Source organism: Cricetulus griseus, chromosome 7 (assembly GCF_003668045.3).
Source record: "Cricetulus griseus strain 17A/GY chromosome 7, alternate assembly CriGri-PICRH-1.0, whole genome shotgun sequence".
Lineage (NCBI taxonomy): Eukaryota > Metazoa > Chordata > Mammalia > Rodentia > Cricetidae > Cricetulus > Cricetulus griseus.
Window position 1 is genome coordinate 60,477,290 of NC_048600.1, and position 21,796 is coordinate 60,499,085.

Here is a 21,796-nt window from a genome sequence, read left to right on the forward strand (position 1 = left end):
GAGTTTTGCACATGCTAGACAAGCACTCTACCACTGTGCCATACCCTGTCTTTGGAGCTTTGAGATTGGATACAGCTATGTAGCCTAGGCTGGCCTCCAACTCCTGACCCTTCTGACTACCTCCTGAGTGCTGGGATGGCAGGCATATGCCATGTTTGAGCCAGCCTGATGTTTATTTGTTCTACTGGTTACTTTAAAAGCACATAGGAGAAATTAAGTCATCAACATGGCAAGCCCTCAGGCCACTCAGCTTCCTTACACGCATGGAGGGACGCTGTGACCCATTCACAGATTTCTGAAAGTGTGCGTAGATCAATTACTCCAATGTGGTAAAACATCCAGAGGTGATAAGAATCGATGGTGACATCAGCAGATTGTGAGAATGGATTAATGCCAGTGAAGACCAGGCAGAAGAAAGCTACAGGGCAATTAGTACAGCTTGGGGGTGGGATAATTCAAATTTGGGGGAACAAAGCTGCTTCAATGATGGGGACCCAGATGTGAGTTTTGGCATCGAAAAGGCCCAAGATCACAGCAGCAGGATTGCAATTGGCTAGAAATAGTTTATTTGATTATTTGTCTTTGTGACTATATACATGTGTGGACATGTGTATGCATTTGTGTACACTCCTAGCGCATTGGGTGTCCTCCTCCTTCACCCTCCCTAAACCCAGACTCAAGTTTTCTCAACTAGGCTAGAAGCCAAGCAAGCCCAAGTGCCCTGTCTTCCCACCCAGGAGCTGGGGCTATAGGTGTATGAGGACACTGGTCTTGTTACATAGTGCTTGGATCTGAACTCTGGTCCTTGTGACTATAGACTCAACCACCAAGCCATCTCTCCAGCCCCCTCTTGAAATATTTTAACTTTCGAAATGTGTGTCTTCTTTTGGTGAGACCTACCATTTTTCTATGACTTCCCCAAATGAGCAGAGACCAAGCATCAAGAGAATGGATACAATCATATTTATTACAGTTTCCAGACTCCCATTTGACACATACCAAAAGCAGCACATTGAGAATGGCGGTTACGAGCAGCAGGCCCCCTCAACAGGAAGGGTCTCCGTTAACCTAATAACAAGGGGTAATGTAAAGATGAGATCAGTTGGGGGTTTATCAGTTGCTGTAGGAGCACTGAAACCATAGTCATTCGGCTTCAGCCCTGTTTGTAAAACCATCACCAAGTCACGGTGCAGAGGGGACACAGTTGCCACAGCCTTTACATGTCCCTATTAAATAAGCAAACCACTTTTGGTTGCTGTCTTTTTTTTTTTTTTTTTAACGACATTTTCCCTCTGTAACTTTGACTAGCCTGAATCACAGTGATCCTCCTACCTCAGTCTCCTAAGGCTGGGATTACAGGTGTTGAGTTTTTTAGGACACAGCTTACTGTCTGCTTTCCTGTTGGGAGAACAGAAGAGCAGAGCAGAGCTGCTTTGGAACCCAGCTCCACACAAGGCCAGGTAATGACCTGCAGCAACCCTGACAAGTGTCCAGACGCTTCCTTCAGAGCTCTGGAAGCACATCAGACATTTGCTCCCAAGGACTCACAATCAAAAGCGATTGCAATGTGCCAGGAACCATATTCCCAGCTTTTGTGAGAGACACCCTGTGTTTGCAGAAGGTGTTCTGATGGAGTCCGGACTCTGACAGCTTAAAGACCCCTGCGTCCTGAGTGCACAGAGTTTTCTTGCCCCCATCTTCAGACTACCCATGCCGTTTCTTGACAGAGGGCTTTCGCTTTTATTAGCAGTGATCTGACAAACACTTGAACAATACTCAAAATACTGGGAGTGATGGAGGCCCAACCCTTCTTCAGATAACTGACAGGAGCCTGAAGGCTTATCTTAAATCCACCAACGTGCCAGAAAGTAACAACAGACTTCCTGCCTTTCCCATACAACACAGGCCAGATGAGATGGTTTTGCTTTGAACCACCGAGAAAAAGCCTTCTGGGCAAGAAAGACACGGACAGGTGAACAGTTACTGACAACGGGCTGCATGCATTCCAGATGTGGTTCAGGAAGAGAAAAATGAAGACACCTCTCAAACTACTCAATTTATACCACCAGACTCTTTTCTCCATTAGCCTGACCTACGAACAGCCACCATTTCATTCATAAAAAGTGCAGAAGGGAATGAAACACTCTGGGGGAGCACCAATGACAGCTAGCTGTCTTTGAATGATTTTAACTTTTTCATACAGGAAGAATCTACAGGACATTTAAAGAAGCAAATTATAGAACCAATGGTATTTCATGATTTTGCCTGGGTGGCTGTCATGGAGAGAATGCAAACAGAAACACAAACACCCACTTAGCATCATACTGGGTTTATTTCTTTTTTTCTTAAAGGGAAGAAGTGTCAACACAGATCTCTGGGAGGCTGAGTATTAAGGGTGGCTCAGGGCTCATGACCTGACAACCTCTGAAGGGGCATTCTTTCCCTGTCAAGACAGACAGGGCTGCTGCTGATCTGACCACAGCTCACTACAAGGGTTCGTGGGCACCCAAACTAGAACATTCCCTGCCTTGATGAACACCAGGTAAAGAGCAAGGTACAGACTGCTCCAAATCCTGTCTCAGAGGCTAACTGCCTAAGCATTTCACAAGCCACCAAACTGATCCTAAGAAAGAAAACCTCCAGCTTCCCAAACAGTAAAGCAAACAAGCCTGGGTGAAAGCTATGGAGCACAAGATCGGCCCTATGGGCACAGAATGGCATGCAGCAGGACTCTGGCTGCCACTTCCAAGCCACGTGACACAGTAGGGGACCCTGGTTCCACATTAACATTGCCCATTTAAGGAATGCTGCTTTCATACTGGCTCCTTCCCCAGCTTTCCTGTAGCCTATATGCACATGTCTGAACTTGACTAACCTGTGGTCATCCCAGGTGGTGGTATGAGCACTGCCAGCAGCTTCTATAAGCTGAGCATAAACAATGCCAAAAAACATGAGCAGAACACTCAGTCAAACCAGTTGCTGCGGCATGGGCAGAAATCCTGGCATCTGTACATGGCTGACTGTGCTGGAAGAGCTTGGCCTCCTTTGTCTATGTAAGACCTTAGTCCTTGAACATCACCAGGGCCCCTGTCCTGTACTCTGTCTCCCTTACACTTGAACAGGAACCTTTAACAACCTTGTTCAGGTGCTGATGCTTGCCTACTTGTAATTTCTATTTAATTTCCACAACAACTGTGGCTAAACTGGAAACATTAATAGCTGAGCCAAAAGTAGTGGGCAACCCATTTAGTCGCAGCACCCAGCAGGCAGATCTGTGAGTTTGAAGCCAGCCTGGTATACAGAGCTAGTTTCAGACCAGCCAGGGAGACACAGTAAAACTGTCTCAAAAAACAAAAGCAAAGTAAAACAAAGAAGCAAATGAAAACAAAACAAAAAAGAAGCCAACCACTGGCCATACTAATTGCTGGCAACATTACCACCTGATAAAGCCAAACACTCCTGAAAAGTCCTTAACAAGAATACAGGACTATTCCGTGGATACTCAGATATCTAGAGATTAGTTTGAACGATCAAAGCTGTTTATTCAAAAGAAAACTCTAATTCCCACAGAACACCAATGAGCAGGCCCTACTCCATTCTCGATTCGTGGGCTCCTCAGAAGGGTCTTCTAGTACTTGACCTCACCATCCCCTTTCCCCATGGTCTTTCTTTCTCCTAATGAAAATTTGAGCTGTTTCCATAGCAACTTTTATTGACTGATTGACTCATTCACTCATTCATTCATGTCAGGGACTGAACTCAGGGTCTCATGAATACCAAGCATAGGGCCTACCACTAAGCGACCAGCCCAGTCCAGCCACTACAGCGACCCATTATGACCTATGTGACATCATTTTTGAGCAGCAATACATTAGAACACATTTTTTTATTTTTGAAATTTTTCCAATAATAAAGAAAAGGCAATAATTTATTAAATTGACTTATCTAAAAATAATTACCACACTTCGCACAAAATTGCACATTTTCTAGAGAATATTCATTTTGGAATCACTGTCCAGATTAAACAAATAAGTGGAGGGGATCTAAAGAGAGAGCACAAATAATTTCACAGCTAGAGTTGTCATGTTGAATGGAAAATTATAAATCAATTGGTATAGAAATATGGGAGAGTTATATAGCAACATGAAATTGGCATGTGTATAACATAAATCAGGAGGGTCACTTGCATGAACAGAAATTCTTTCATGCACATTTGATTGCACATTTCTACATAGTTAGCAAAAAAAGAGCATCCATTACAGCTTCTAGCTAAGGGAGAAAAGGGTAGATAGTCAAGGACAGCTACACAGAGAACACAGGTGGAGATGGAGGCGATACAGCCTGATGAGGGATTTGAGAACAGAGGCCACGCACAGGAGGCAGAAGGGAATTTACACAAGAAGACAAGAGTTGTGAGCCTGAGTCTGTATCAGAGACTCCACAGACCTCAGTGCATCTGTCCTAACTTCAAACTCAGATACAATTAGAAATAAAAACAGGTAAACAGAAAACAGACAGAAAGCCCTCAGATCCCACTTTGGGAACAATGCCGTTTTTAGCTGCACAGTCTCCTGTCAGTATCACAACAGATACCCTTGAAAAGCAGGGGCCGGGATGTGGGGGAGCAGCAAAAAGAAAGTCACTCTCTCCTTAGGGGAGGTGTTCCTCTGAGAAGTCCTGTTTCCCTCTAGAGGAAGAAACAGACCATGAAACCCAGTTGTTGAAGTTCTCACAGCCTTCTAATGATGGCTACAAGATCACAAATGACAGCTGGGAAGATACCTTTCTTATATAGCACCTGCCTTGCTCATAGGACAAGAGAATTTTTATAGAGCTATGCAATAGAGTAAGGAAAAATGGCACTTAAGTATGCTTAGAGGCTGTAAAACACCTTCCTAAAATCCTGCCACAGTGCCCTGGTGAGGTAGGTATCTGATGGGGAAACTGAGGCACATCTGCTCACTTTTCATTGTCTGATGAGGCAGTGGTCCAGCTAACAGAACTTTATTTGCCCTGCTTCTCAGTAGGCTTACCCATGCTATCCACAAACAAAGCAGGAGAAATGTTCTATTCATACATACATTTAGACTAATTACTTCTTATTCTTACTTTGAACATAAGTTATCTAACATAAAGGAAGTATAAACAAAATTTTGAAAATCAATATTGCCTAACAGTCTATGTCAAGATGTAGCCCATTCTGTATTGTGGTTGAAAAGCATATGGTGATATAATTCAAGTAGGCGCGTCCCTGGTCCTTTGGTATTCCTGTCACTCAGGCTTAAATGGGAGTCAAGTACCCTTATGACATACCCATTTGCTTCTAAGAACCTCACCAGTGTGACACAGGGAATAAAAGTGTATGACCCCTCTTTCACAGTAACACCATTCTGAGAGACTTTCTACACAAGGCCAGCCCCGCCTGGAAAGGGGACTCTCAGCCATGTGACAGATGTGCATTATTGAGTTCATGCAGAACTCTCTGAAGTCTGACACGAAGGTCACATCAGGACAGTTCACACACAACACATGGGTGATACCATAGAGCACATGCATCTAGCACCATGCCACAGGAGTCGGAGAGGACAACGAGCCACGAGGACGGCACAATCCCATCTGGAATGCCATGTGCAGAGGCCACCTCTGGTGAGGGGAAGACTTACAAGCTTCTGCCTTCCTTCCCACGAGAAGAGGAGGTCAAAGCAGAGCTCCACTCCTGCATAAGCTGGTAACTTCCCTAGACCTTATTAATATTCAAGGATGAGAAATTTCACTTCTTGATCAAGAGAGAATGATGCAGAGCATAGGTCAGTTCCAAGATATGGGTGCAGGGCTCTTGGGCAATTTGCACTACTGCTCTTAGATCAACTCACAGTGCTCAGAGCACTAGCTTTTAGAAATGAAATATTTCCTTCTCAGATGGTTCTTACAGTTCCCACAGACTGAATTCCACTCACACTATGGCCCTAAGTCAAAGGGAACAGCTTATGCTTGAGACTCTGGAGCAGACAATGACAGCCCGTCAGACGCATGTACTACGAATGGCTTTTGCCTGGTTAGTATTGCTGACCTGCCCTCCCCTCAATTTGGTTTCCAGAGGCTGAGCCAGCTCTGTCCTCTGTACGGGCAGGGCCAGTGGGAACCACTGTGACTCACACTTTGATTGGGATACTAGGATATAGCATAGGAACAGTTCATGCACTTTATTTCTAAAACCCAAAGGTCAAGTGGGGCTTAGCTGGTCACTGTGCAAGATGAACCAGCAGGACATTCTCGCCGCGAATGAAAATCTGATTTATGTGTCTTGTGAATACCTGCTGGTAATCCACCTTGGGCTTTCTCTTTTTCTTTCTGGACTGGCCCCGTGAAAGGGTGGTGGCCCTGGAGAAGGTGCCTCCCACACTGGACCCCTCTGTCCGTGTAGTCCTCCCTGACAGCTCAGACCTGGACTCCTCCCTTGCAGATGCCTGCAGGGAAGAAGGGACAGAGCGGGAGCGCCTGTGTGAGCCCCTGTCAGTGTCTCCTCGTCCCCACACTGAAGCCACCTTCCAAGTGGATGTCTGCGAGTATCTAGACAGGGTGGAGTCTTCAACTGCAGACTTGGAATCGGCTTCCTTTTTGGCGGAATCTTGAAGTTTCAGTCGATCAAACAGCTATATGGAAAGCAGTGACAACTATTAGCCATGGTAATGCCTACAATATAACTGTGTCAATACACACAACAAGGTAAGAGTCCTTAGCTACAGCTTGTGAACTCCTTGCACTGACTTTCTTTTAAAGGTAATGGTCACTTTTCAATTTCCAGACATAACTCAGGTAACCAGGACAAGAGAAAAGGTACTCCTTATCTCTGTGGCACAAAGCACCTTGTAGCTCACAGGCAGGCAAGAAGCGGGTGCCGTTGGGATCTGCTGGAAACATGCAAGGTTCCCAAGCAGTGGGCTTGTGATCATGGTGTCCAAGGTAGAAGGCAGGGTGGGTACCCAGGAGGTCAGGGGGAGGCACCTACCCTTGTGAGAGTCAGCGAAGAATCCCGTTCGTAGGCTTTGCCTAAGACAGGCTTACGGTATGTCTCATCCACATCGGTGAGGGCCTGGAGGAACCCAAAGGGAAGAAAGGGGAAAAGGGTGTTATTTATAGAGGCTTTGGGAGAAGGCAGAGGAGCACTTAATTACAGCATAACTAACCAGGCTTGGTCACAAGATGGTAAAGCCCAACTCGGCTGCCTAGGATTTCAAAGCTTCTTCCAGCTTATTAGATGAGCTTTTTTGACAATGGCAAGGCTTTTACAACCCCCTGGTAGATATTCAGAAACTTCAGTGCATGTAAATATGCAAGAACTTTAATAAAATACAAACACAGGGCTGCTTAAAGAAAAAAAAAGTGAGGTTTTTAAAAATTTGGTTGGTTTGGATTTTCCCCTTCTTAACCCCCCCCACTTTTTTTTTTTTTTTTTGATACAGGATCTCATTATATAGATCTGGCTGGCCTGGAACTCTCTATGTAAACAAAGCTGGCCTCAAAATCACAGAGATCTGCCTGCCTCTGCCTCTGCCACACTGGGATTAAAAGTATACACTAACACACGACTAAAAAGTTTTTTCCGTTTGTGTGTATGTGGGGAGAAGGTGCACATTCTAAGTGTGGCAGCTCTGAAGGGAAAGCCTGGCAGTTGGGAATACCACAAATCTCACACGAGAGATTTACTGGGAAAGACACAAGAGGGTGGCTGCCTCCACTCAGGAGAGAAGCACCAGAGAACTGGGGGGGGGGGGGGGCTTAAATAAGGTTTCTCAGGGGCAGAGTTTTCCAGGTTGGGGACTGGTGGGATTTCAAACTCAGGGATTGGTCAGTTTTCAAGCTCAGCGACTGGTGGGATTTGGAGGCCAGGAATTGGTGGGTTTTATAAGCCCTGGAACTCTGAGCTCAGACTTTTACCCTATATCCCCCTCTTTTTTTATTATTAACAAACAATCAGGGGCTAAGAAGGGGGCAACATTATTATTAAACTACTTTTTGCTGAAAATCTTGGGGGTGAACTTGACCTTCACCATCAGGGGATAGTCGGAGGTCACAGGCCTCTGGTTCCATAGCCAGGGGCTGATAATCTTGTAATAACAGCTGATTAAAAAGTCTGGTTAGAAATCTTTTGCATCTGTTACTGAAGAAATGTAGTCCAGAAGTTCACAAGGCATAGGGCAATCAGTTGTAGGATTAAAAGGAGGAGGTGAAAGGGAGTTAAGAAAGGCAATATCCAATTCTTTGTTGGACTTGTATCTCCTTTTGGAAACCTGCTGGTCAACAATCTCCAGAATCCACCATTTGAGTGGTCTGGTTGAACCATTGTGAATAGGTTTCCTGAACCTTTGAAATCTTAATGTAAACAACAGCATAGGAGGAGAAAGATATCTGAAATATTTTTACCTTAAGTTTTCAAATCATCAGACCTTTTACACTTTCTCAGACTCTCGGAACTTACTGGAACTTTCACATCCTCAGACCATTCTACACAGATTTCTGAGACTCTCATTGCAACTGGGCTACATTTTCACAATAGCCTCTCCTGGGCTCTCTTTAGGAATCTCTGTCCTGCCACACAGTGCCAAGTCTCAGTTGCTCTCCATGACCCCTTCATGTCCTTTTTTAAAAATAATACCATCTAGGTGACTATATTACAAACTTTGGCTACCAGTTGAGGTACATTCTTGCATATGAGTACACAAAGGTGCAGCTTTAATACCTTATTAAATAAATAACCATTGTGTTTTAAATCCTATTTTCATAAACCCTACTTTTATGATTTTTGTTTTCAGGACAGGAATTTTCATACAATAATAGAGAAAACAGGCATGGGAGTAAGCCCCAGAAAAGGAGATATGGATAAGGCAGTCATAGGGAACTAAATTAGCCTCTGACAGTCTGATACAGAGCAATTTACCAACCCTATTAAGACAAGCTATTGGTTAAAGGTGGGGAGGTCTCTTGGATGATACATATTCATACATAAGAGCTACCATGGACACATTCAGATAGGAACAAATAGAAGAGGAGAGAGCACAGATAGGAACAAATAGAAGAGGAGAGAGCAAAGTTTAGACATAAAAGGTTTTCTGATCACTTGTTTATGCAGTAGCAGAAGTTGCCCTCACTGAAAATTGAGCATGCCAATTTTGGACATTGGATTGTACTGAACCCAAGCTGCTTATTGTAACAGAGTTAGACTTTAATAAAATCTGAGACCATGGAGAAAAAGACAAAGGGTCACAAAACAAACTTCACCAGAGGGAGTTTCTATATGCTCCAAGTGGGAGCTGAGAGGGCATAGAGAAGCTGTAAGACTTCTAGAACAGAGCTGAGAGACAGGAGGGATGTGGTCACAGAGGCCCAAAAGGGCTTAAGGAAGCTGCAGGACTTAGCAGACAGCTCCCAGGAGGAGACTAGGAAACAGGGGTGGGGGGAGCAAGTGTCTGAGCAACTAGCAAGTTGCCCATGTGGTGGGGTCCTGGAGAGCGAGCTGGTTCCAGGAGTCAAAGAGAGGACACTTACCAAATAGGTGCGGAGAGATGGATGGTTAGAGCACGTGGGAGGAAGAAGCAGATGAAGAGGCAGACTCTAGAATTTGGAAGCAAACATGGTGGGTGGCAGATGCCAGCAGAAACAAATGACCGTGCACACCATAAGAGAGTCAGCAACTTGAGTCAGTTTGAACGTTGAGAAGTGGGCATGGCTGAAAAGTAAGTGTGGCATCCTTTACTACTGTTACCTGAAGAGAAAGAACTCAAGAAGGGGGTAATGTCTAGAGATTCTCGCATGGTAGAAGGTGGGACAAGTGGTGAGGAGAGAAGACAGTAATAGGTGACCCAAAGGTTAACTTCTTTGATTTGAATATAAGAAGCTCGGCTGCAGCCAGAATTCAGACAAAGAGCTCATCCTTGGAGAGTATGATCTAATTTTTCAATAGAGTATGTAACAGATGCAAAGGAAGAACCGTGGCCTGTTTAGGCTGGGTAGGCAGAGGCAAAGGGGGTCCAATGGTGGAGTGGAAATGAGTAGCAGGAGGACTAAGGACTGCCACTGGGCACCCTGAGAGGGATGATTTGGGTGGACAGCCTATTACTGAGAAGGGAGAAAGGGAGACCCAAGTGGCTGGGTGTGGAGTGGGGTTGGGGAGAAAGGGCTGTGTGTTGCAGCTCACAAGGGGGAGGCTCGTTAGTGTGATCAAAATAGTGGAGGAAACATCATCTGGTTTGGGCTTCATAACTAGGAGGAGCTGTTTTTTCCTTGGCTGGCTTATGCTATGTGGTCACTTTTAATCAAGATGGGAGTGAAGTCACATGGCAAATTTCATCCTTTCTAACCATAGCAAAGATGGCTGTCAGCCACATGACTGCATCCCAGTGGAGGGAAAACAGCTAAGATGGTGGCATGCCTTTAAGATTACCTATGTATAGACTTTTTAACTGTCAACCCCAGTGTTACGAGGTTTACATTAACCTTTTTGTTACAGAGTTTACAGATTTTAAATCATACCCAATATACTTACAAATCTTGAGAAACAGAAAAGTTCACACAGCTGGGCCTTGGTAGCACATGCCTTTAACCCAGCACTTGGGAGGCAGAGGCAGGCGGATCTCTGAGTTGAAGGCCAGTCTGGTATACTAAGTGAGTTCTAGGACAGCCAGGGCTACAAAGAGAAACAAACAACAGCAAAAGAGGGACCAAGAGGGGATCTGGCCCAGGGCTTCCTTCATAGAGCTTGGCAAACATTTTTACCACTGCCCAACATCTCCATCCTTTGAACTCCAAAAAGGGTGTGTGATGATAGGCTTACAAATCTTGAAATAAGATTTATACCTTAGCAAAAGTTTTAGAGAGTTAAACCAAAACCAAAAGGGTATAAGATAAGTAGCATAGTCTGTCTCTTTATTTTGTGTCAGTCAGGTGGCTCACCTAATATGGGACAGAGATTTTGAAGGAAACCTTTAAACAAGCATGACTGGGTCTAGAGGAGGGGGAGCCATACCCCAACTCCAGAGCCAGCATTTAATCGAGGTGGGACAGCATATAACAACAGTCCAATGCCACTCACACCTAAAAAAACACCCGAATGCCTGTAAAACTGACAACAAAGAAGGCTTAAGAGATAGGAAAATTTTGAGCCCTGGCTATAGACAGGATGGTACAGACTGTTTGCATGGGTGTGCATGCTCCAGCTGGCCTACTCCTTTGCTTTCTCTCCCTCCTTGGCTCTGGCTCCCACTTTGCAACAAACTTACAGATCCATCAAACTGAATTTAAAAGACAGGACATTTACACAGTGTGGGAGGAGAACAGACCAAAACAAATAGGGCTTAAAGCTGAAAAACAGAGAACGCCTGAATATAGGGAATGGGAATGTTTTTCCATCTCCTGATCCTTCCCAGTATTTGTAAAGGTCCAGACTATATTGGGATCTGGGGTGCCATTAAGAGGCCATTTGGGTTGATTATCTAGGGGGTATTAGGGCCAAATTTGACTGTAAAGGTGAACAAGTTTAGGGCTCTTCAGGTCAGGTGCCAGGTATAGAGGCTGAAGGTTTTCTAAAAGGCACGGGGTGGAGGGCGGGTGAGAGGGCATGGTAGACACTGTTCCCATGGATGGAACTAGGGGGCTAGAGGAAAAAGTCACTGCAGCCTGTATTTCAGGGCATCCTCAGGACTCAGGGAGGACCCAAGGAAGACCAAAGAAGCATTCACACGGACCTAAGGGAGAACCTACCACTAGTGGATCAAGCAATCAGTGAGCTGGAAGGTGAGTGGACTGGGTGAACTGGAGATGAGGGATAGGGTCCCAATGTAGCAGACCCTGAGAGGAGCTCAAGCACCAGAAGAGCTTATCCGAGTCATGAAATCAATCTAAGTGTTACAGCTCTGAGGGGAAGACTTTTCCATTGCAAGAGTTACAGCTCTGAAGGGAAAGATATCCTGACAGTCGGGAGCCAAGGAAGACAACAAAGTCATACTGCACAACACACCTCACACAAGAGATTATTGGGAGAGACACAAGAGGGTGGCCAGAAGCAGCAGGAAACTGAGCAGGAGGCAGGTTTTATACAGGGTTTCTTGGGTGGCAGAGTTGTCCAGGGTAGAGATTTTCAGGTTGGGGCTTGGTGGAATTTCAGGCTCAGGGATTGGTGAGTTTGGAACCCAGAAGTGGGCTTGGACCTTTTACCCTATAAGGCAGGTTTATGTAAGGTTTCTTGGGGGTGGAGTTTTCCAGGGTAGAGATTTATAAGGTGAGCATTAGTGGGATTTCAAGTCCTGAGCTTGGGATGCACACAGGGATTGGTAGGAGTTTGAACCCATGGACTGGTGGGTTTTCAAGCCCTGGAAGTGAGCTCACACCTGACACACGTGTGCTACCATGTGGGCACAGAAGTCAGATGACTCTCAGCAGGACTCAGTTCTTCCTTCCTATAGGTGGGGTCTGGGGATCAAATCTTGTCTTCAGGCTTGTTGGTCAGCAACTTGACTTGCCTGAGCCATCTCATCAGCCCCAAGGCTATTATTAGAGAATCCCATGTGTACTACTCAACAGAAACCCTAGGTGGTTCTGCTGCAGGACAGCTTAAAACCACATATTAAGAAGCATGACTACTCTTTTATCCTCCTCAGTTTCAGTAAGTCTGGGGTTCACCAGGGTGACATGAAGGATCACCGGGTCGGCAACTGTCAGGATCGATGAGATTATGCAATGGAAATTACTCTGGAAAATGCAAACTTACCCTACATATCTAAAGAAATAATCATATGACCACTACTGTCAATAGACATATTCTCTTTAATTCTTCCCCCCCAGGGCCAGTTATTGTGGCTCACCCCTGTAATCCCAGGCAGGAGACTGAGGCAGGATGACTGGTGTAAATTCAAGGCCAGTCTAGGCAGCATAATGGGTTCCAGGTTACAGAGTGACATCCTGTCCAGAAAGACAGAGAAACTTGGTTCTTATCAACAATAAAATCATCACAGTATGTTAGCCTATTTTTAGAATGAGCAAACGGAGTCTCAGAGGAGTTTCGAAATGGTGAAGTCATTAGGATTCAAATTTCCTAACAATTAAAAGAAGGGTTTCAAAACAGACATGGTGATGATGCATGCTTTTAATCCAAGCACTGGGGAGGCAGAGGCAGGAGGATCTCTGTGAGTTTGAGGCCAGCCTGGTCTATAGCACCAGTTCTAAGGTACCTAGAACTACAACAAACAAACAAATACATACTAAAAGCAAGGTTTTAGAAGCCATAAAGACTCAGTCTAAATAAAGCCTTGTACTTTCTTAACAGTAGATCTGGAATGGATCCAACTTCTCTGGGCTCAGTCTTCATCTGTAAAAGGTACAGTAGAATCAGCAGCTCATCCATGAACAGATAGGAAGGGGGACAGGGTGGAAATGCTGCAAGTTTGAGGCCAGGCTCCACTACAAGGTAGGTAGGTGGGTGGGTAGGTAGGTAGGTAGGTGTGTGTGTGTGTGTGTGTGTGCGCGTGCGTGCGTGCGTGCGTGCGTGCGTGCGTTCAAGGAGGCCAGCCATCAGATCCTGGGTGTCACATTCCTCAGAAGCTGTTAACCTTCATTTTTGAGACAGGAACAAAAGAATAACTATCAGGCATGGTGATACATGCCTTTAATGGCAGCACTCAGAAGGCAGAGGCAGAGGGAACTCTGTGAGTTCTGGGCCAACCTAGTCTATATAGTGAGTTCCACCAGGAGTACACAGTGAGACTTTGTCTACAGCCTTGTCTACAGAGCAGTCTACAGGGCTACACAGAGAAAACCTGTCCTGAAAAACCAAAACCAAACAAAGAAAAAGAGAATGGCCAGTAATCAGCCTATTCAAAATTACTAAATGATGACAAAATTGTTTCTTAAGGTTAGGCATCTCAACCTTAGCACTAAGGGCACGAAGGACAAGCTAGTTCCTTGTTTGGTGGAGGGTGGCTGTCTTCTGTGCTGTCAATGTTTAAAGGTAATTATCCGGCATCTCCCACAGATGTGACTATTAAAAAATAATCAAATATCCAAACACTGCCCCATGATCATGGGAGGGAAGGAAGAACAAAACTGCCGAGGCCGAACACCCTGCTTTAAGGGAAGGAGCAGAAAAGCGGTTTTGAGTGGTGACTGTCAAGGTATAGAAGATTTCAGTTCTGAGACGTTCTTCCTAGGTAGGGCTTTGCTTAACAAGGTTACTCATGCCCTTTAGACATGATTTAAGAAAGCCTTCTTACCATATTCCAGAACTTGTCAAATGCAACCAGGAAGCCTGTGCAGACACCCCGAAGTCCCTTGAAAGTGCGGATGTGGACATTCACCTTCACTCCCTCTCTGATACAGCGGTGGAGCTCACCCAGAGGGCTACCTTCATGCACTGAAACAAGAGAAGGCCTTGGTCAGCAATGGGTAACACCTGCCTCCACTGGCAGGCTAGCCAAGGCCACCCGGCACACTCAAGGCAACCTCACTCTCACTGCTAGAAGCCTTGTGAGTGGCAGGACTAGTACAGCCAACACACCCCCAAAAGAGGCCAGATTCTAACAGACTGTGGAAAAGCCACATGCGTGACTCAAATCTAAATCTTTCACTATCTATAAATGTCTCCTCTACTTGATGATGGCAGTGATTCTAAGATGTACCATCATTTTAAAAAGTGTCTGCAGGCAAAAAAAGAAAGAAAGGGGAATGCTCGCACCAGTAGCTGGGTTCTTCTCGGTCCTGTGTGTTTCAGTGTAATTCTGGAGTACTGCATACCTAGGTCAATCCTCTTGTGAACCAGAAGCTAATTCATGTGTTTGAGGGAAATAAGCTGGGCCTCATACTGCCTCTAAATCCATGCTATCCTGCCAAAGACAATGGCCTTTTGGAGAAATAAATAGTAATTATTAAAATAAAAACGTATTTTAAGCCAGCCATGGTGGTGGTACACACCTTTAATTCCAGCACTCAGAAGTTAGAGGTAGGCAGATCTCTAATTTTAGGCCAACCTGGTCTACAGAGTGAGTTCTAGGACAGTCAGGGCTACACAGAGAAACCCTGCCTTGAAAAATCAAAAATAAATATAGAAGCACATTTTAAGAGTATGACCATTATAGTTATCTCTATGGATGCAGAGAGTTATTCATCACATTATATTATGCACCATAAAAATTTAAAGTTGTAAACTGGGTGTGGTGGCACATGCTTTTAATCCCAGCACTTGGGAGGCAGACAGATCTCTGTAAATTCAAGTCTAGCTGTTCAGAAAATGTAAAGTTGTTTCAATGTTTATGATTTTATCTATTTTAATTCAATCAATATGTTATGCCTGCCTTTAAGGTGAATTATATATTTTTAAATTTAAATTTTTTATTCTTCAATTTGCCATATGCAGTATTAGGTTTCATCATGGGACTCTGGAAGAATGTTTGTTTTTGTTGTAGAATGGCCTGTTGATGCATAGTCTGCAGGAGCTCCTGTAGTTACTGGTATTTCAATGTACATCTTCATACTGGGAGGAAATGGACCTGATGGTTTGAAGGACGTCCGCTGAGCATCGGCTCCTGAGAGTCCTACTAAGCATCTTGTGAACATAGCAATATGGCCATGCAGGATAGGAACAATGGGCAGGAAAGATTTTGAGAGTGAGAATCTCTCCTGCAGAGCTTGGAGCAATGACAGGCTTCCCTTACTTCTTGTCAATTTACCTTTTGTGCTCTGCTGGGTGAGTATTAAAAAACAAACAAAAACTTCCCCCAAAGAACCTCCATACATTTTTAAACAAAAACTTCATTATTGCTAGGGGGTATAAGAGAGAACAGCCTTGTACTTCAGTTCAGATAACAGATTTCCTCATTCATGAGTTGTCGTAGAAATGAATACCATGACAAATGAAGGAAAATCCTCTTGGAAGGAAATGACTCAACATACGAAAGTGGGAGTTTATGTGACAGATTGGAAATTAGGTAACCGGGTACAGTTGGAGGCAAAGTGACAAACAGTGGCCTCACATACAGTCTCAGGCAAAGTGAGAGAAACAGCGAACGCTGCTGGTCATGTCTTCTGGCAATGGCTTTGAACCCTTGATAAGTGTGTATGTGTGTCACAGGCTTTGTAAAATCAGGTGTGTAAGCAGCATTCAGACCCTTATCCAGGGTAACCTTGGCAAGTGACTTTTTCCTTAAAAGTTCAACTTTCCTCATTGGTAGAATCAAATTGGACTAGTGACCTTCTAAATCACTTTTGGGAATAGATCTCTATAATTCCGCTTATTGAAACTCATCACAGTGTCTGGTTTAGACCCTTTGCACACAAATATGCACCTCCCTGCCTCCCATGCACATGCTTTCACAAAGTGGAAGTTCTCTAAGTTGAACAAAACAAGGGACCATAGATGTCAGGGATTAAGACCTTCCCGGTACTCTCTATGAAGCACAATTTGGTCCAGAGTCTTATCAGATGATTGGCAGATTACAGGTCTCCTGGTTCTCTTCACCAACCACATCACTCTCCTCATGCCACTCCAGGCTCTCTACGAGCCAGGCCCTTTGGTAAGCTTTGCATCCATCATTTCTTTTAAGTCTCACTACCTTAACACACAGGTGCTTTTGCTACCAATAGGCTGAAGGTTCTTTTGCTGTATTCAGATGGAAATCATCAACAACAGATTCTTAGTTCAGCAACTCCAAGCTTAAGGTCCGAGGACCTCTCTTCTAGTGGTCCAAAACTCCTCTACAGTTGGTACCAATAACTCTTGATTGTTGGCTACAAGTCCTCCATCTTTGTGGCTCTCAGCTGCCCTTCTCTGTCCACAGTCTTGTCATCTCAACACTCCTTCAGTTCTTCAGATGATTCAGCCTGCACAATCTCTGTTCCTAGCCACTCTCTGGAACTCTCTAGCAACCCTCTAGCTGCTGCTGAGTATGCCTGGGGCTGGCAGCCTCAGGACTGTCTGTTCTTCATGCTACCAGGTCTGCCGGCTCTGTCCAAGACAAAGACCACAAGCAGTCAATGAAACCATCAGATGAGGATTCACCTAGACTGAGTGTTCTAGCAAAGAGTGTAATACAGAGGAGGAGAGTATAGCAAGGGCTGTGGCGATATCATGTGCACGGCCCCCAGTATGCTAACTGATAACTTTGCGCTTAGTCACGTAGGATGTGCAGGTTTATTGGGCATGCTTCTGGCTGTCATGTGTAGAAGAGGTATTCCTCCTACCCCGACTGGGGACATCTGCAAAATGGGTGGGGTCATCCAGGGAGATTGTTGAATTAAAGTAGTATCTCCTGAAGCCATTATAGGATGACATTGTAGTGTTGAAGTACAGTCTCCCAAGGTGGCAACTGTCAATATGATGGCCTCCAGAAGTGAGAGCATATCAAACAGACATGACAAGTACAAAGATTTATGTGACCAGACAACAACCTGGGGTAACATGTCCCAGGTGGCTGAAACAAAGTGTTCCTAGGTAGACATGAGGCATTAAATGTAGTCATAGTTCCAGCCGGATGCTGGTGGTGGCACACGCCTTTAATCCTACCACGCTCCAGAGACAGAGGCAGAGGCAGGTTGATCTCTGTGAGTTCAAGGCCAGCCTGGTTTACAGAGTGAGTTCTAGGACAGCCAGAGCTATATAGAGAAACCATCTATGTAGAAAAAAAAAAAAAAAAAAAAGCAGCCATAATTCCTAAGAACTATCTTCCATTGAGGAGAAAGTGGCTGGTTGATTGATGGCTCCAGAGTTTCTGAGACAGTGGTGCTGGAGAAAAAGGGTCCTGCCACCACCTTCCCTAGTGGAAACCTCAGGGGTGGCAACAAGGTCCTTCATAGCACCTTGAAGGACTGGGCTCAGGGAACACACAGATAACAACAGAAGTTCCTATCTGATCTACTTCCCTGCCTGACAGGATGGGCTGCCTGGGCAGTTTAGGCTACAGAAGGACTCTGAGGTTCTGATGGCTGCCAACTAAGAGACTTCACAATTTCAGTCATTTAAAAAGGTAAACAATGTATTAAGACGTGCTCACAGCAAAGATCCACCACTAAGTTAACCTTCTTTTCTGGTGAGCTCTATCTAGCACTGTCTAACCCAAGTACCCCCAGGGAGGGCTGGGTACTCCTAGGGAAGGCTGGGTGTCCTGGCCTCACAAATACCTCATTCCAATTTACAGTTAAAGAGACTCAACAGCATCAAAGTAATTTGTTCAAGGTCACTTACTTCATCATCAGCTGAGCCAATACTCCATACAACCAGTTACAAATATTCTGACCTTTAATTACGTCAACCTGAAAATAATAATGACCACCACGAGAACAACCTACAGAAAGTGATAGTAGACATTGTTGAACCCTTCCTATTAGACAATGTCACTGTTGCAAATATTTTCAAAGTGTTGATGAATTTAACACAGTGACAGACAGACAGTACTACTACTTTCATTACCACATTGGAAAAGTCAGGCCCAACGGTGTAACTTGCCTAAAATACAACAACTGGAAGTAGAAGAAACCAGTGTTCAAACCAATGTGAACCCTACACATTTGTGAAAAGGGATGACCTCTACTACAGTTTAAATATACTGAATAACTTGATTTTTGAAGACTGTGTTAACTTCAAATCCTAAAGGTGACCCTTGGAAAAAATGCCTTAACAAACCCCATTCTTATTCTTGCTTTCGGAAGGCTATTCTTTGTGGTATCCACCCTCTCATGGGACTCCCAACTGCATCACATTTTTCAGTGGCGAGGGCTAATACTGTGAAGTCTTGATTCCAGAAATGAACTTAATCAAGAAAACCAGATGAAGCTGGTCTTCATAGTCTTAACAGAAAAATCGGAACCACTCTTAACTGTTTCCCTTGACAATCTTGGTAGCAAGGCGTTAAGAGGAATAAATGGGAATAAATGTTATACTCTGAGACTTGGGTGCAACTCAACAAGCTAACAGTGGCAAAACACATAGGCAAAAGAAGGTACGGCAACTGCTTGTTTCAGAGCCTGCTTGTTTCAGAGCCATGCATGCTCTGTCTTTCTGCTACTGCTGTGCAAGCCAGCTCTGGAAAATCCTAGCTGGGCAGGAGGCTCTGGTACAGTATGTCATCCGACAGAGAGGCACCAGCAGCACCTCTTTTCAGGATGTTTCTCTCTTGATAAACACATTTCTAGGAACATAACAAAACAAAATCTCTTGCCGAGTTCACTCCTCTATTCCAAAAGAAGTCACTTTAACATCGTAACGATTTAATTAGTAGGCTACAGAAGCTCTGACTGGCTAAGTAGGTCATTGTGTTCACAGGGCAGATGTCAGAACTATTTATTTGGTATAACCCTAGGCTATTTTTATTCTATTTATACAAGACCTAACTAGCACATTAGAACCTTTGCTGTTTACAGCTTCACCCTGAGGATCTATTAGGAAGCTGCAAGAAATTCCTTTGTGCCATTTACACCTTCAGAATTTAAAACAACCTGCACACTGGGCAACTTGAGCCTGACAGACACTCCTGCCCTAGCTAGCTAGTGGCTGTAAAACCGCACCTGGGTTTTGGTGGCACTCTGTGCCTGCAGCATTCCAACACCAGTGATTTAGTTAATGTGAACATAGGTGGATCAAGTCCCCGCAGCCAATTTTGCAAACTGCAGCTCAAACGGAGCTGTCATTTCCCATGCTGGGATATGAAACGTCTCTTGCGATATGTGTCTCTCGTGCTATGTGAACAGATCCATCGCCTCACTCTCCACCTGACCCTCAAACCCCATTCACCTTAAGACTGGCTGTGCTTCAACCCAACTTACGTATGTCTGCTGCCCATCTCCCTGCAGTGGTCCCCAAGACCTCTCATCCCTTCTGCAGACCTCGGATGTTCCCCAAACTCTGTCTGCAAGCCCCACAATCACTCCGCATGCCTCACGATTCCCGCAGCCCCTCTGCAGCTCCTCTCCCCCAGGGAACACTCCTCCAGACATCCACGGTCTGTTCAGATCTTCCCGCGTGGGTCCTCACTCTCCCTCACCCTCAACTCGTGCAGAGCCTCTGCGACTCACAGGCGACTGTCCCCGCACCCCTGTGACCCCCGAGATTCCCGCAGATGACCTCTGCAAACCCTCCTTGGACCTCCCAACGCCCGGCTGCACTCACGGGGCATTCGCGTGAGCACGTTGCGTGGCGCCTTCTTACTGCGCCCCGGGCCCTGGCGTCGAGCCCCGGCCGCACCGTCCGCGTCCTCCTTGACCACCATGAGGCGGCGGAGACGCTGGATGCGCTCGGGATCTGGGGTGGGCGCGGCGCGGCGACGAGCCCTGGTCGAGGTGCCGGCTCCCGTGGAGGTTCCGGTGGAGGTTCCCGCCGAGGCCGGCTCCCCCGTGCCCCGCGCCCGGCCGCGCCCGGATCGTCCGCCCTTCAGGAAGCTCTCGTACTCCGCCACGTTGTTAAAGCAGGGAGCGTTGGGGTAGGGGATAGGAGGAAGGCGCGGCGAGTACAGGGCCAGCAGCGGGTCGAAGCTGTAGGAGCTGACGTCCAGGCGCGGGCTGGGCGGGCTGGCCGGGCTGCCGGCGCGAGCCGACCTCGCCCCCCACTCGCGCTCCTCCATGTTTGAAAGGCCCGCAAGCCGAGGCCGATGGGAGGGAGGAAGGAGCCGGGCCGGCAGAGGGCGGCACCGCGCAGCCGCAGCCGCGGCTCCGGGGAACGTACTGTGCAGCCGATGCCACCGGGAGGCAGCATCGACCAGCTCAGAAGAGCTGCGGGGGGTGTGGCGCGAGACGGGGGCGTGGTGAGAGGCGTGACCTACCTGGCCTCGCTCCGCCTCCACAGACAGCTGATAGGTTGGGGCTCTCCTCTGACCTTTGTCTTTTGTTACTGAAGTAGATACTATTTATTAGTTCTCATTTTTCCCCTCCCACCGACATTTATTATCTTTTCCGAATCTGAGATCTAACGTCAGCAAAACACACAATTAGGGACAAATTATTCGAAAAATAAAGCCAACATTGTGAAAGCAGTACAAAATTTAACCATTTATGCTGGGCCGTAGCGGCACACCCCTTTAATCTTAGCACTTGGGAGGCAGAGGCAAGCGGATCTCTGTGAGTTTGAGACCAGCCTGGTCTACAAGAGATAGCTCCAGGACAGTCTCCAAACCCACAAAGTAACCCTCTCTCAAAAAACAAAACAAAACAAAAACAAAAACATTTATTTAAAAACAACCCGTTGACAGCTTCAGGTATTTGATGCTCCGGAATGGGCTTTGAGACAGACGGGCTTTTTAAAATCCCCCGATAGCTTGAGCTGGAGGCAAAGGGCAGGAGAACGAAACATACCCCATTTTGCACTCCTGAGATGGGTTGAATTAGCTTGTCTGGGGCTCAAATTATTGAGCCTCTTTGGGTTTTTACTGTCATCTGAAATATGTCAGGAAGGGTACAGAACACACAGTGGGCTCATGTTAACTGGTAAGTACTATAAAATGTGGGTGACTGCAATCCTCATTTCCTTTCCCTGCTAACACTGGAGATCCCTTAGTATCAAAGAAAAGAGAATTCACTCCATCACTGTTTTCCTTAGTACTGCAAAATCCAAAGGATCATAAGATCAAACAACACTATTTTATAGCTCTAACTCGGCAAAACTAATATATATTTCACGTGTATGTTTGCTGGCACGTATGTCTTTGCATCACCTGCAGTCAATGCCAACAGAGGCCAGAGAATCATATCCCTGAGAACTAGAGTTACAGTTGTGAGCTGCCACGTGGGTCCAATAATCAGTGCTCTTAACCACTGAGCCATCTCTCCA

General features: G+C 45.7%; 1 protein-coding gene across 1 annotated transcript; it reads right to left on the reverse strand.

The window, feature by feature from the left end:
* Positions 1-940: 940 nt before the first annotated feature.
* On the reverse strand, positions 941-20,657 carry Lsm11 (LSM11, U7 small nuclear RNA associated). The gene is made up of 4 exons (XM_027425275.2): positions 20,144-20,657; positions 14,262-14,401; positions 7,010-7,093; positions 941-6,653 (listed from the first exon to the last, which is right to left on the reverse strand). Exons 1-4 carry the CDS (start codon positions 20,592-20,594, stop codon positions 6,243-6,245), a joined length of 1,086 nt encoding a protein of 361 aa, XP_027281076.1. The 5' UTR covers positions 20,595-20,657; the 3' UTR covers positions 941-6,242.
* Positions 20,658-21,796: the final 1,139 nt, after the last annotated feature.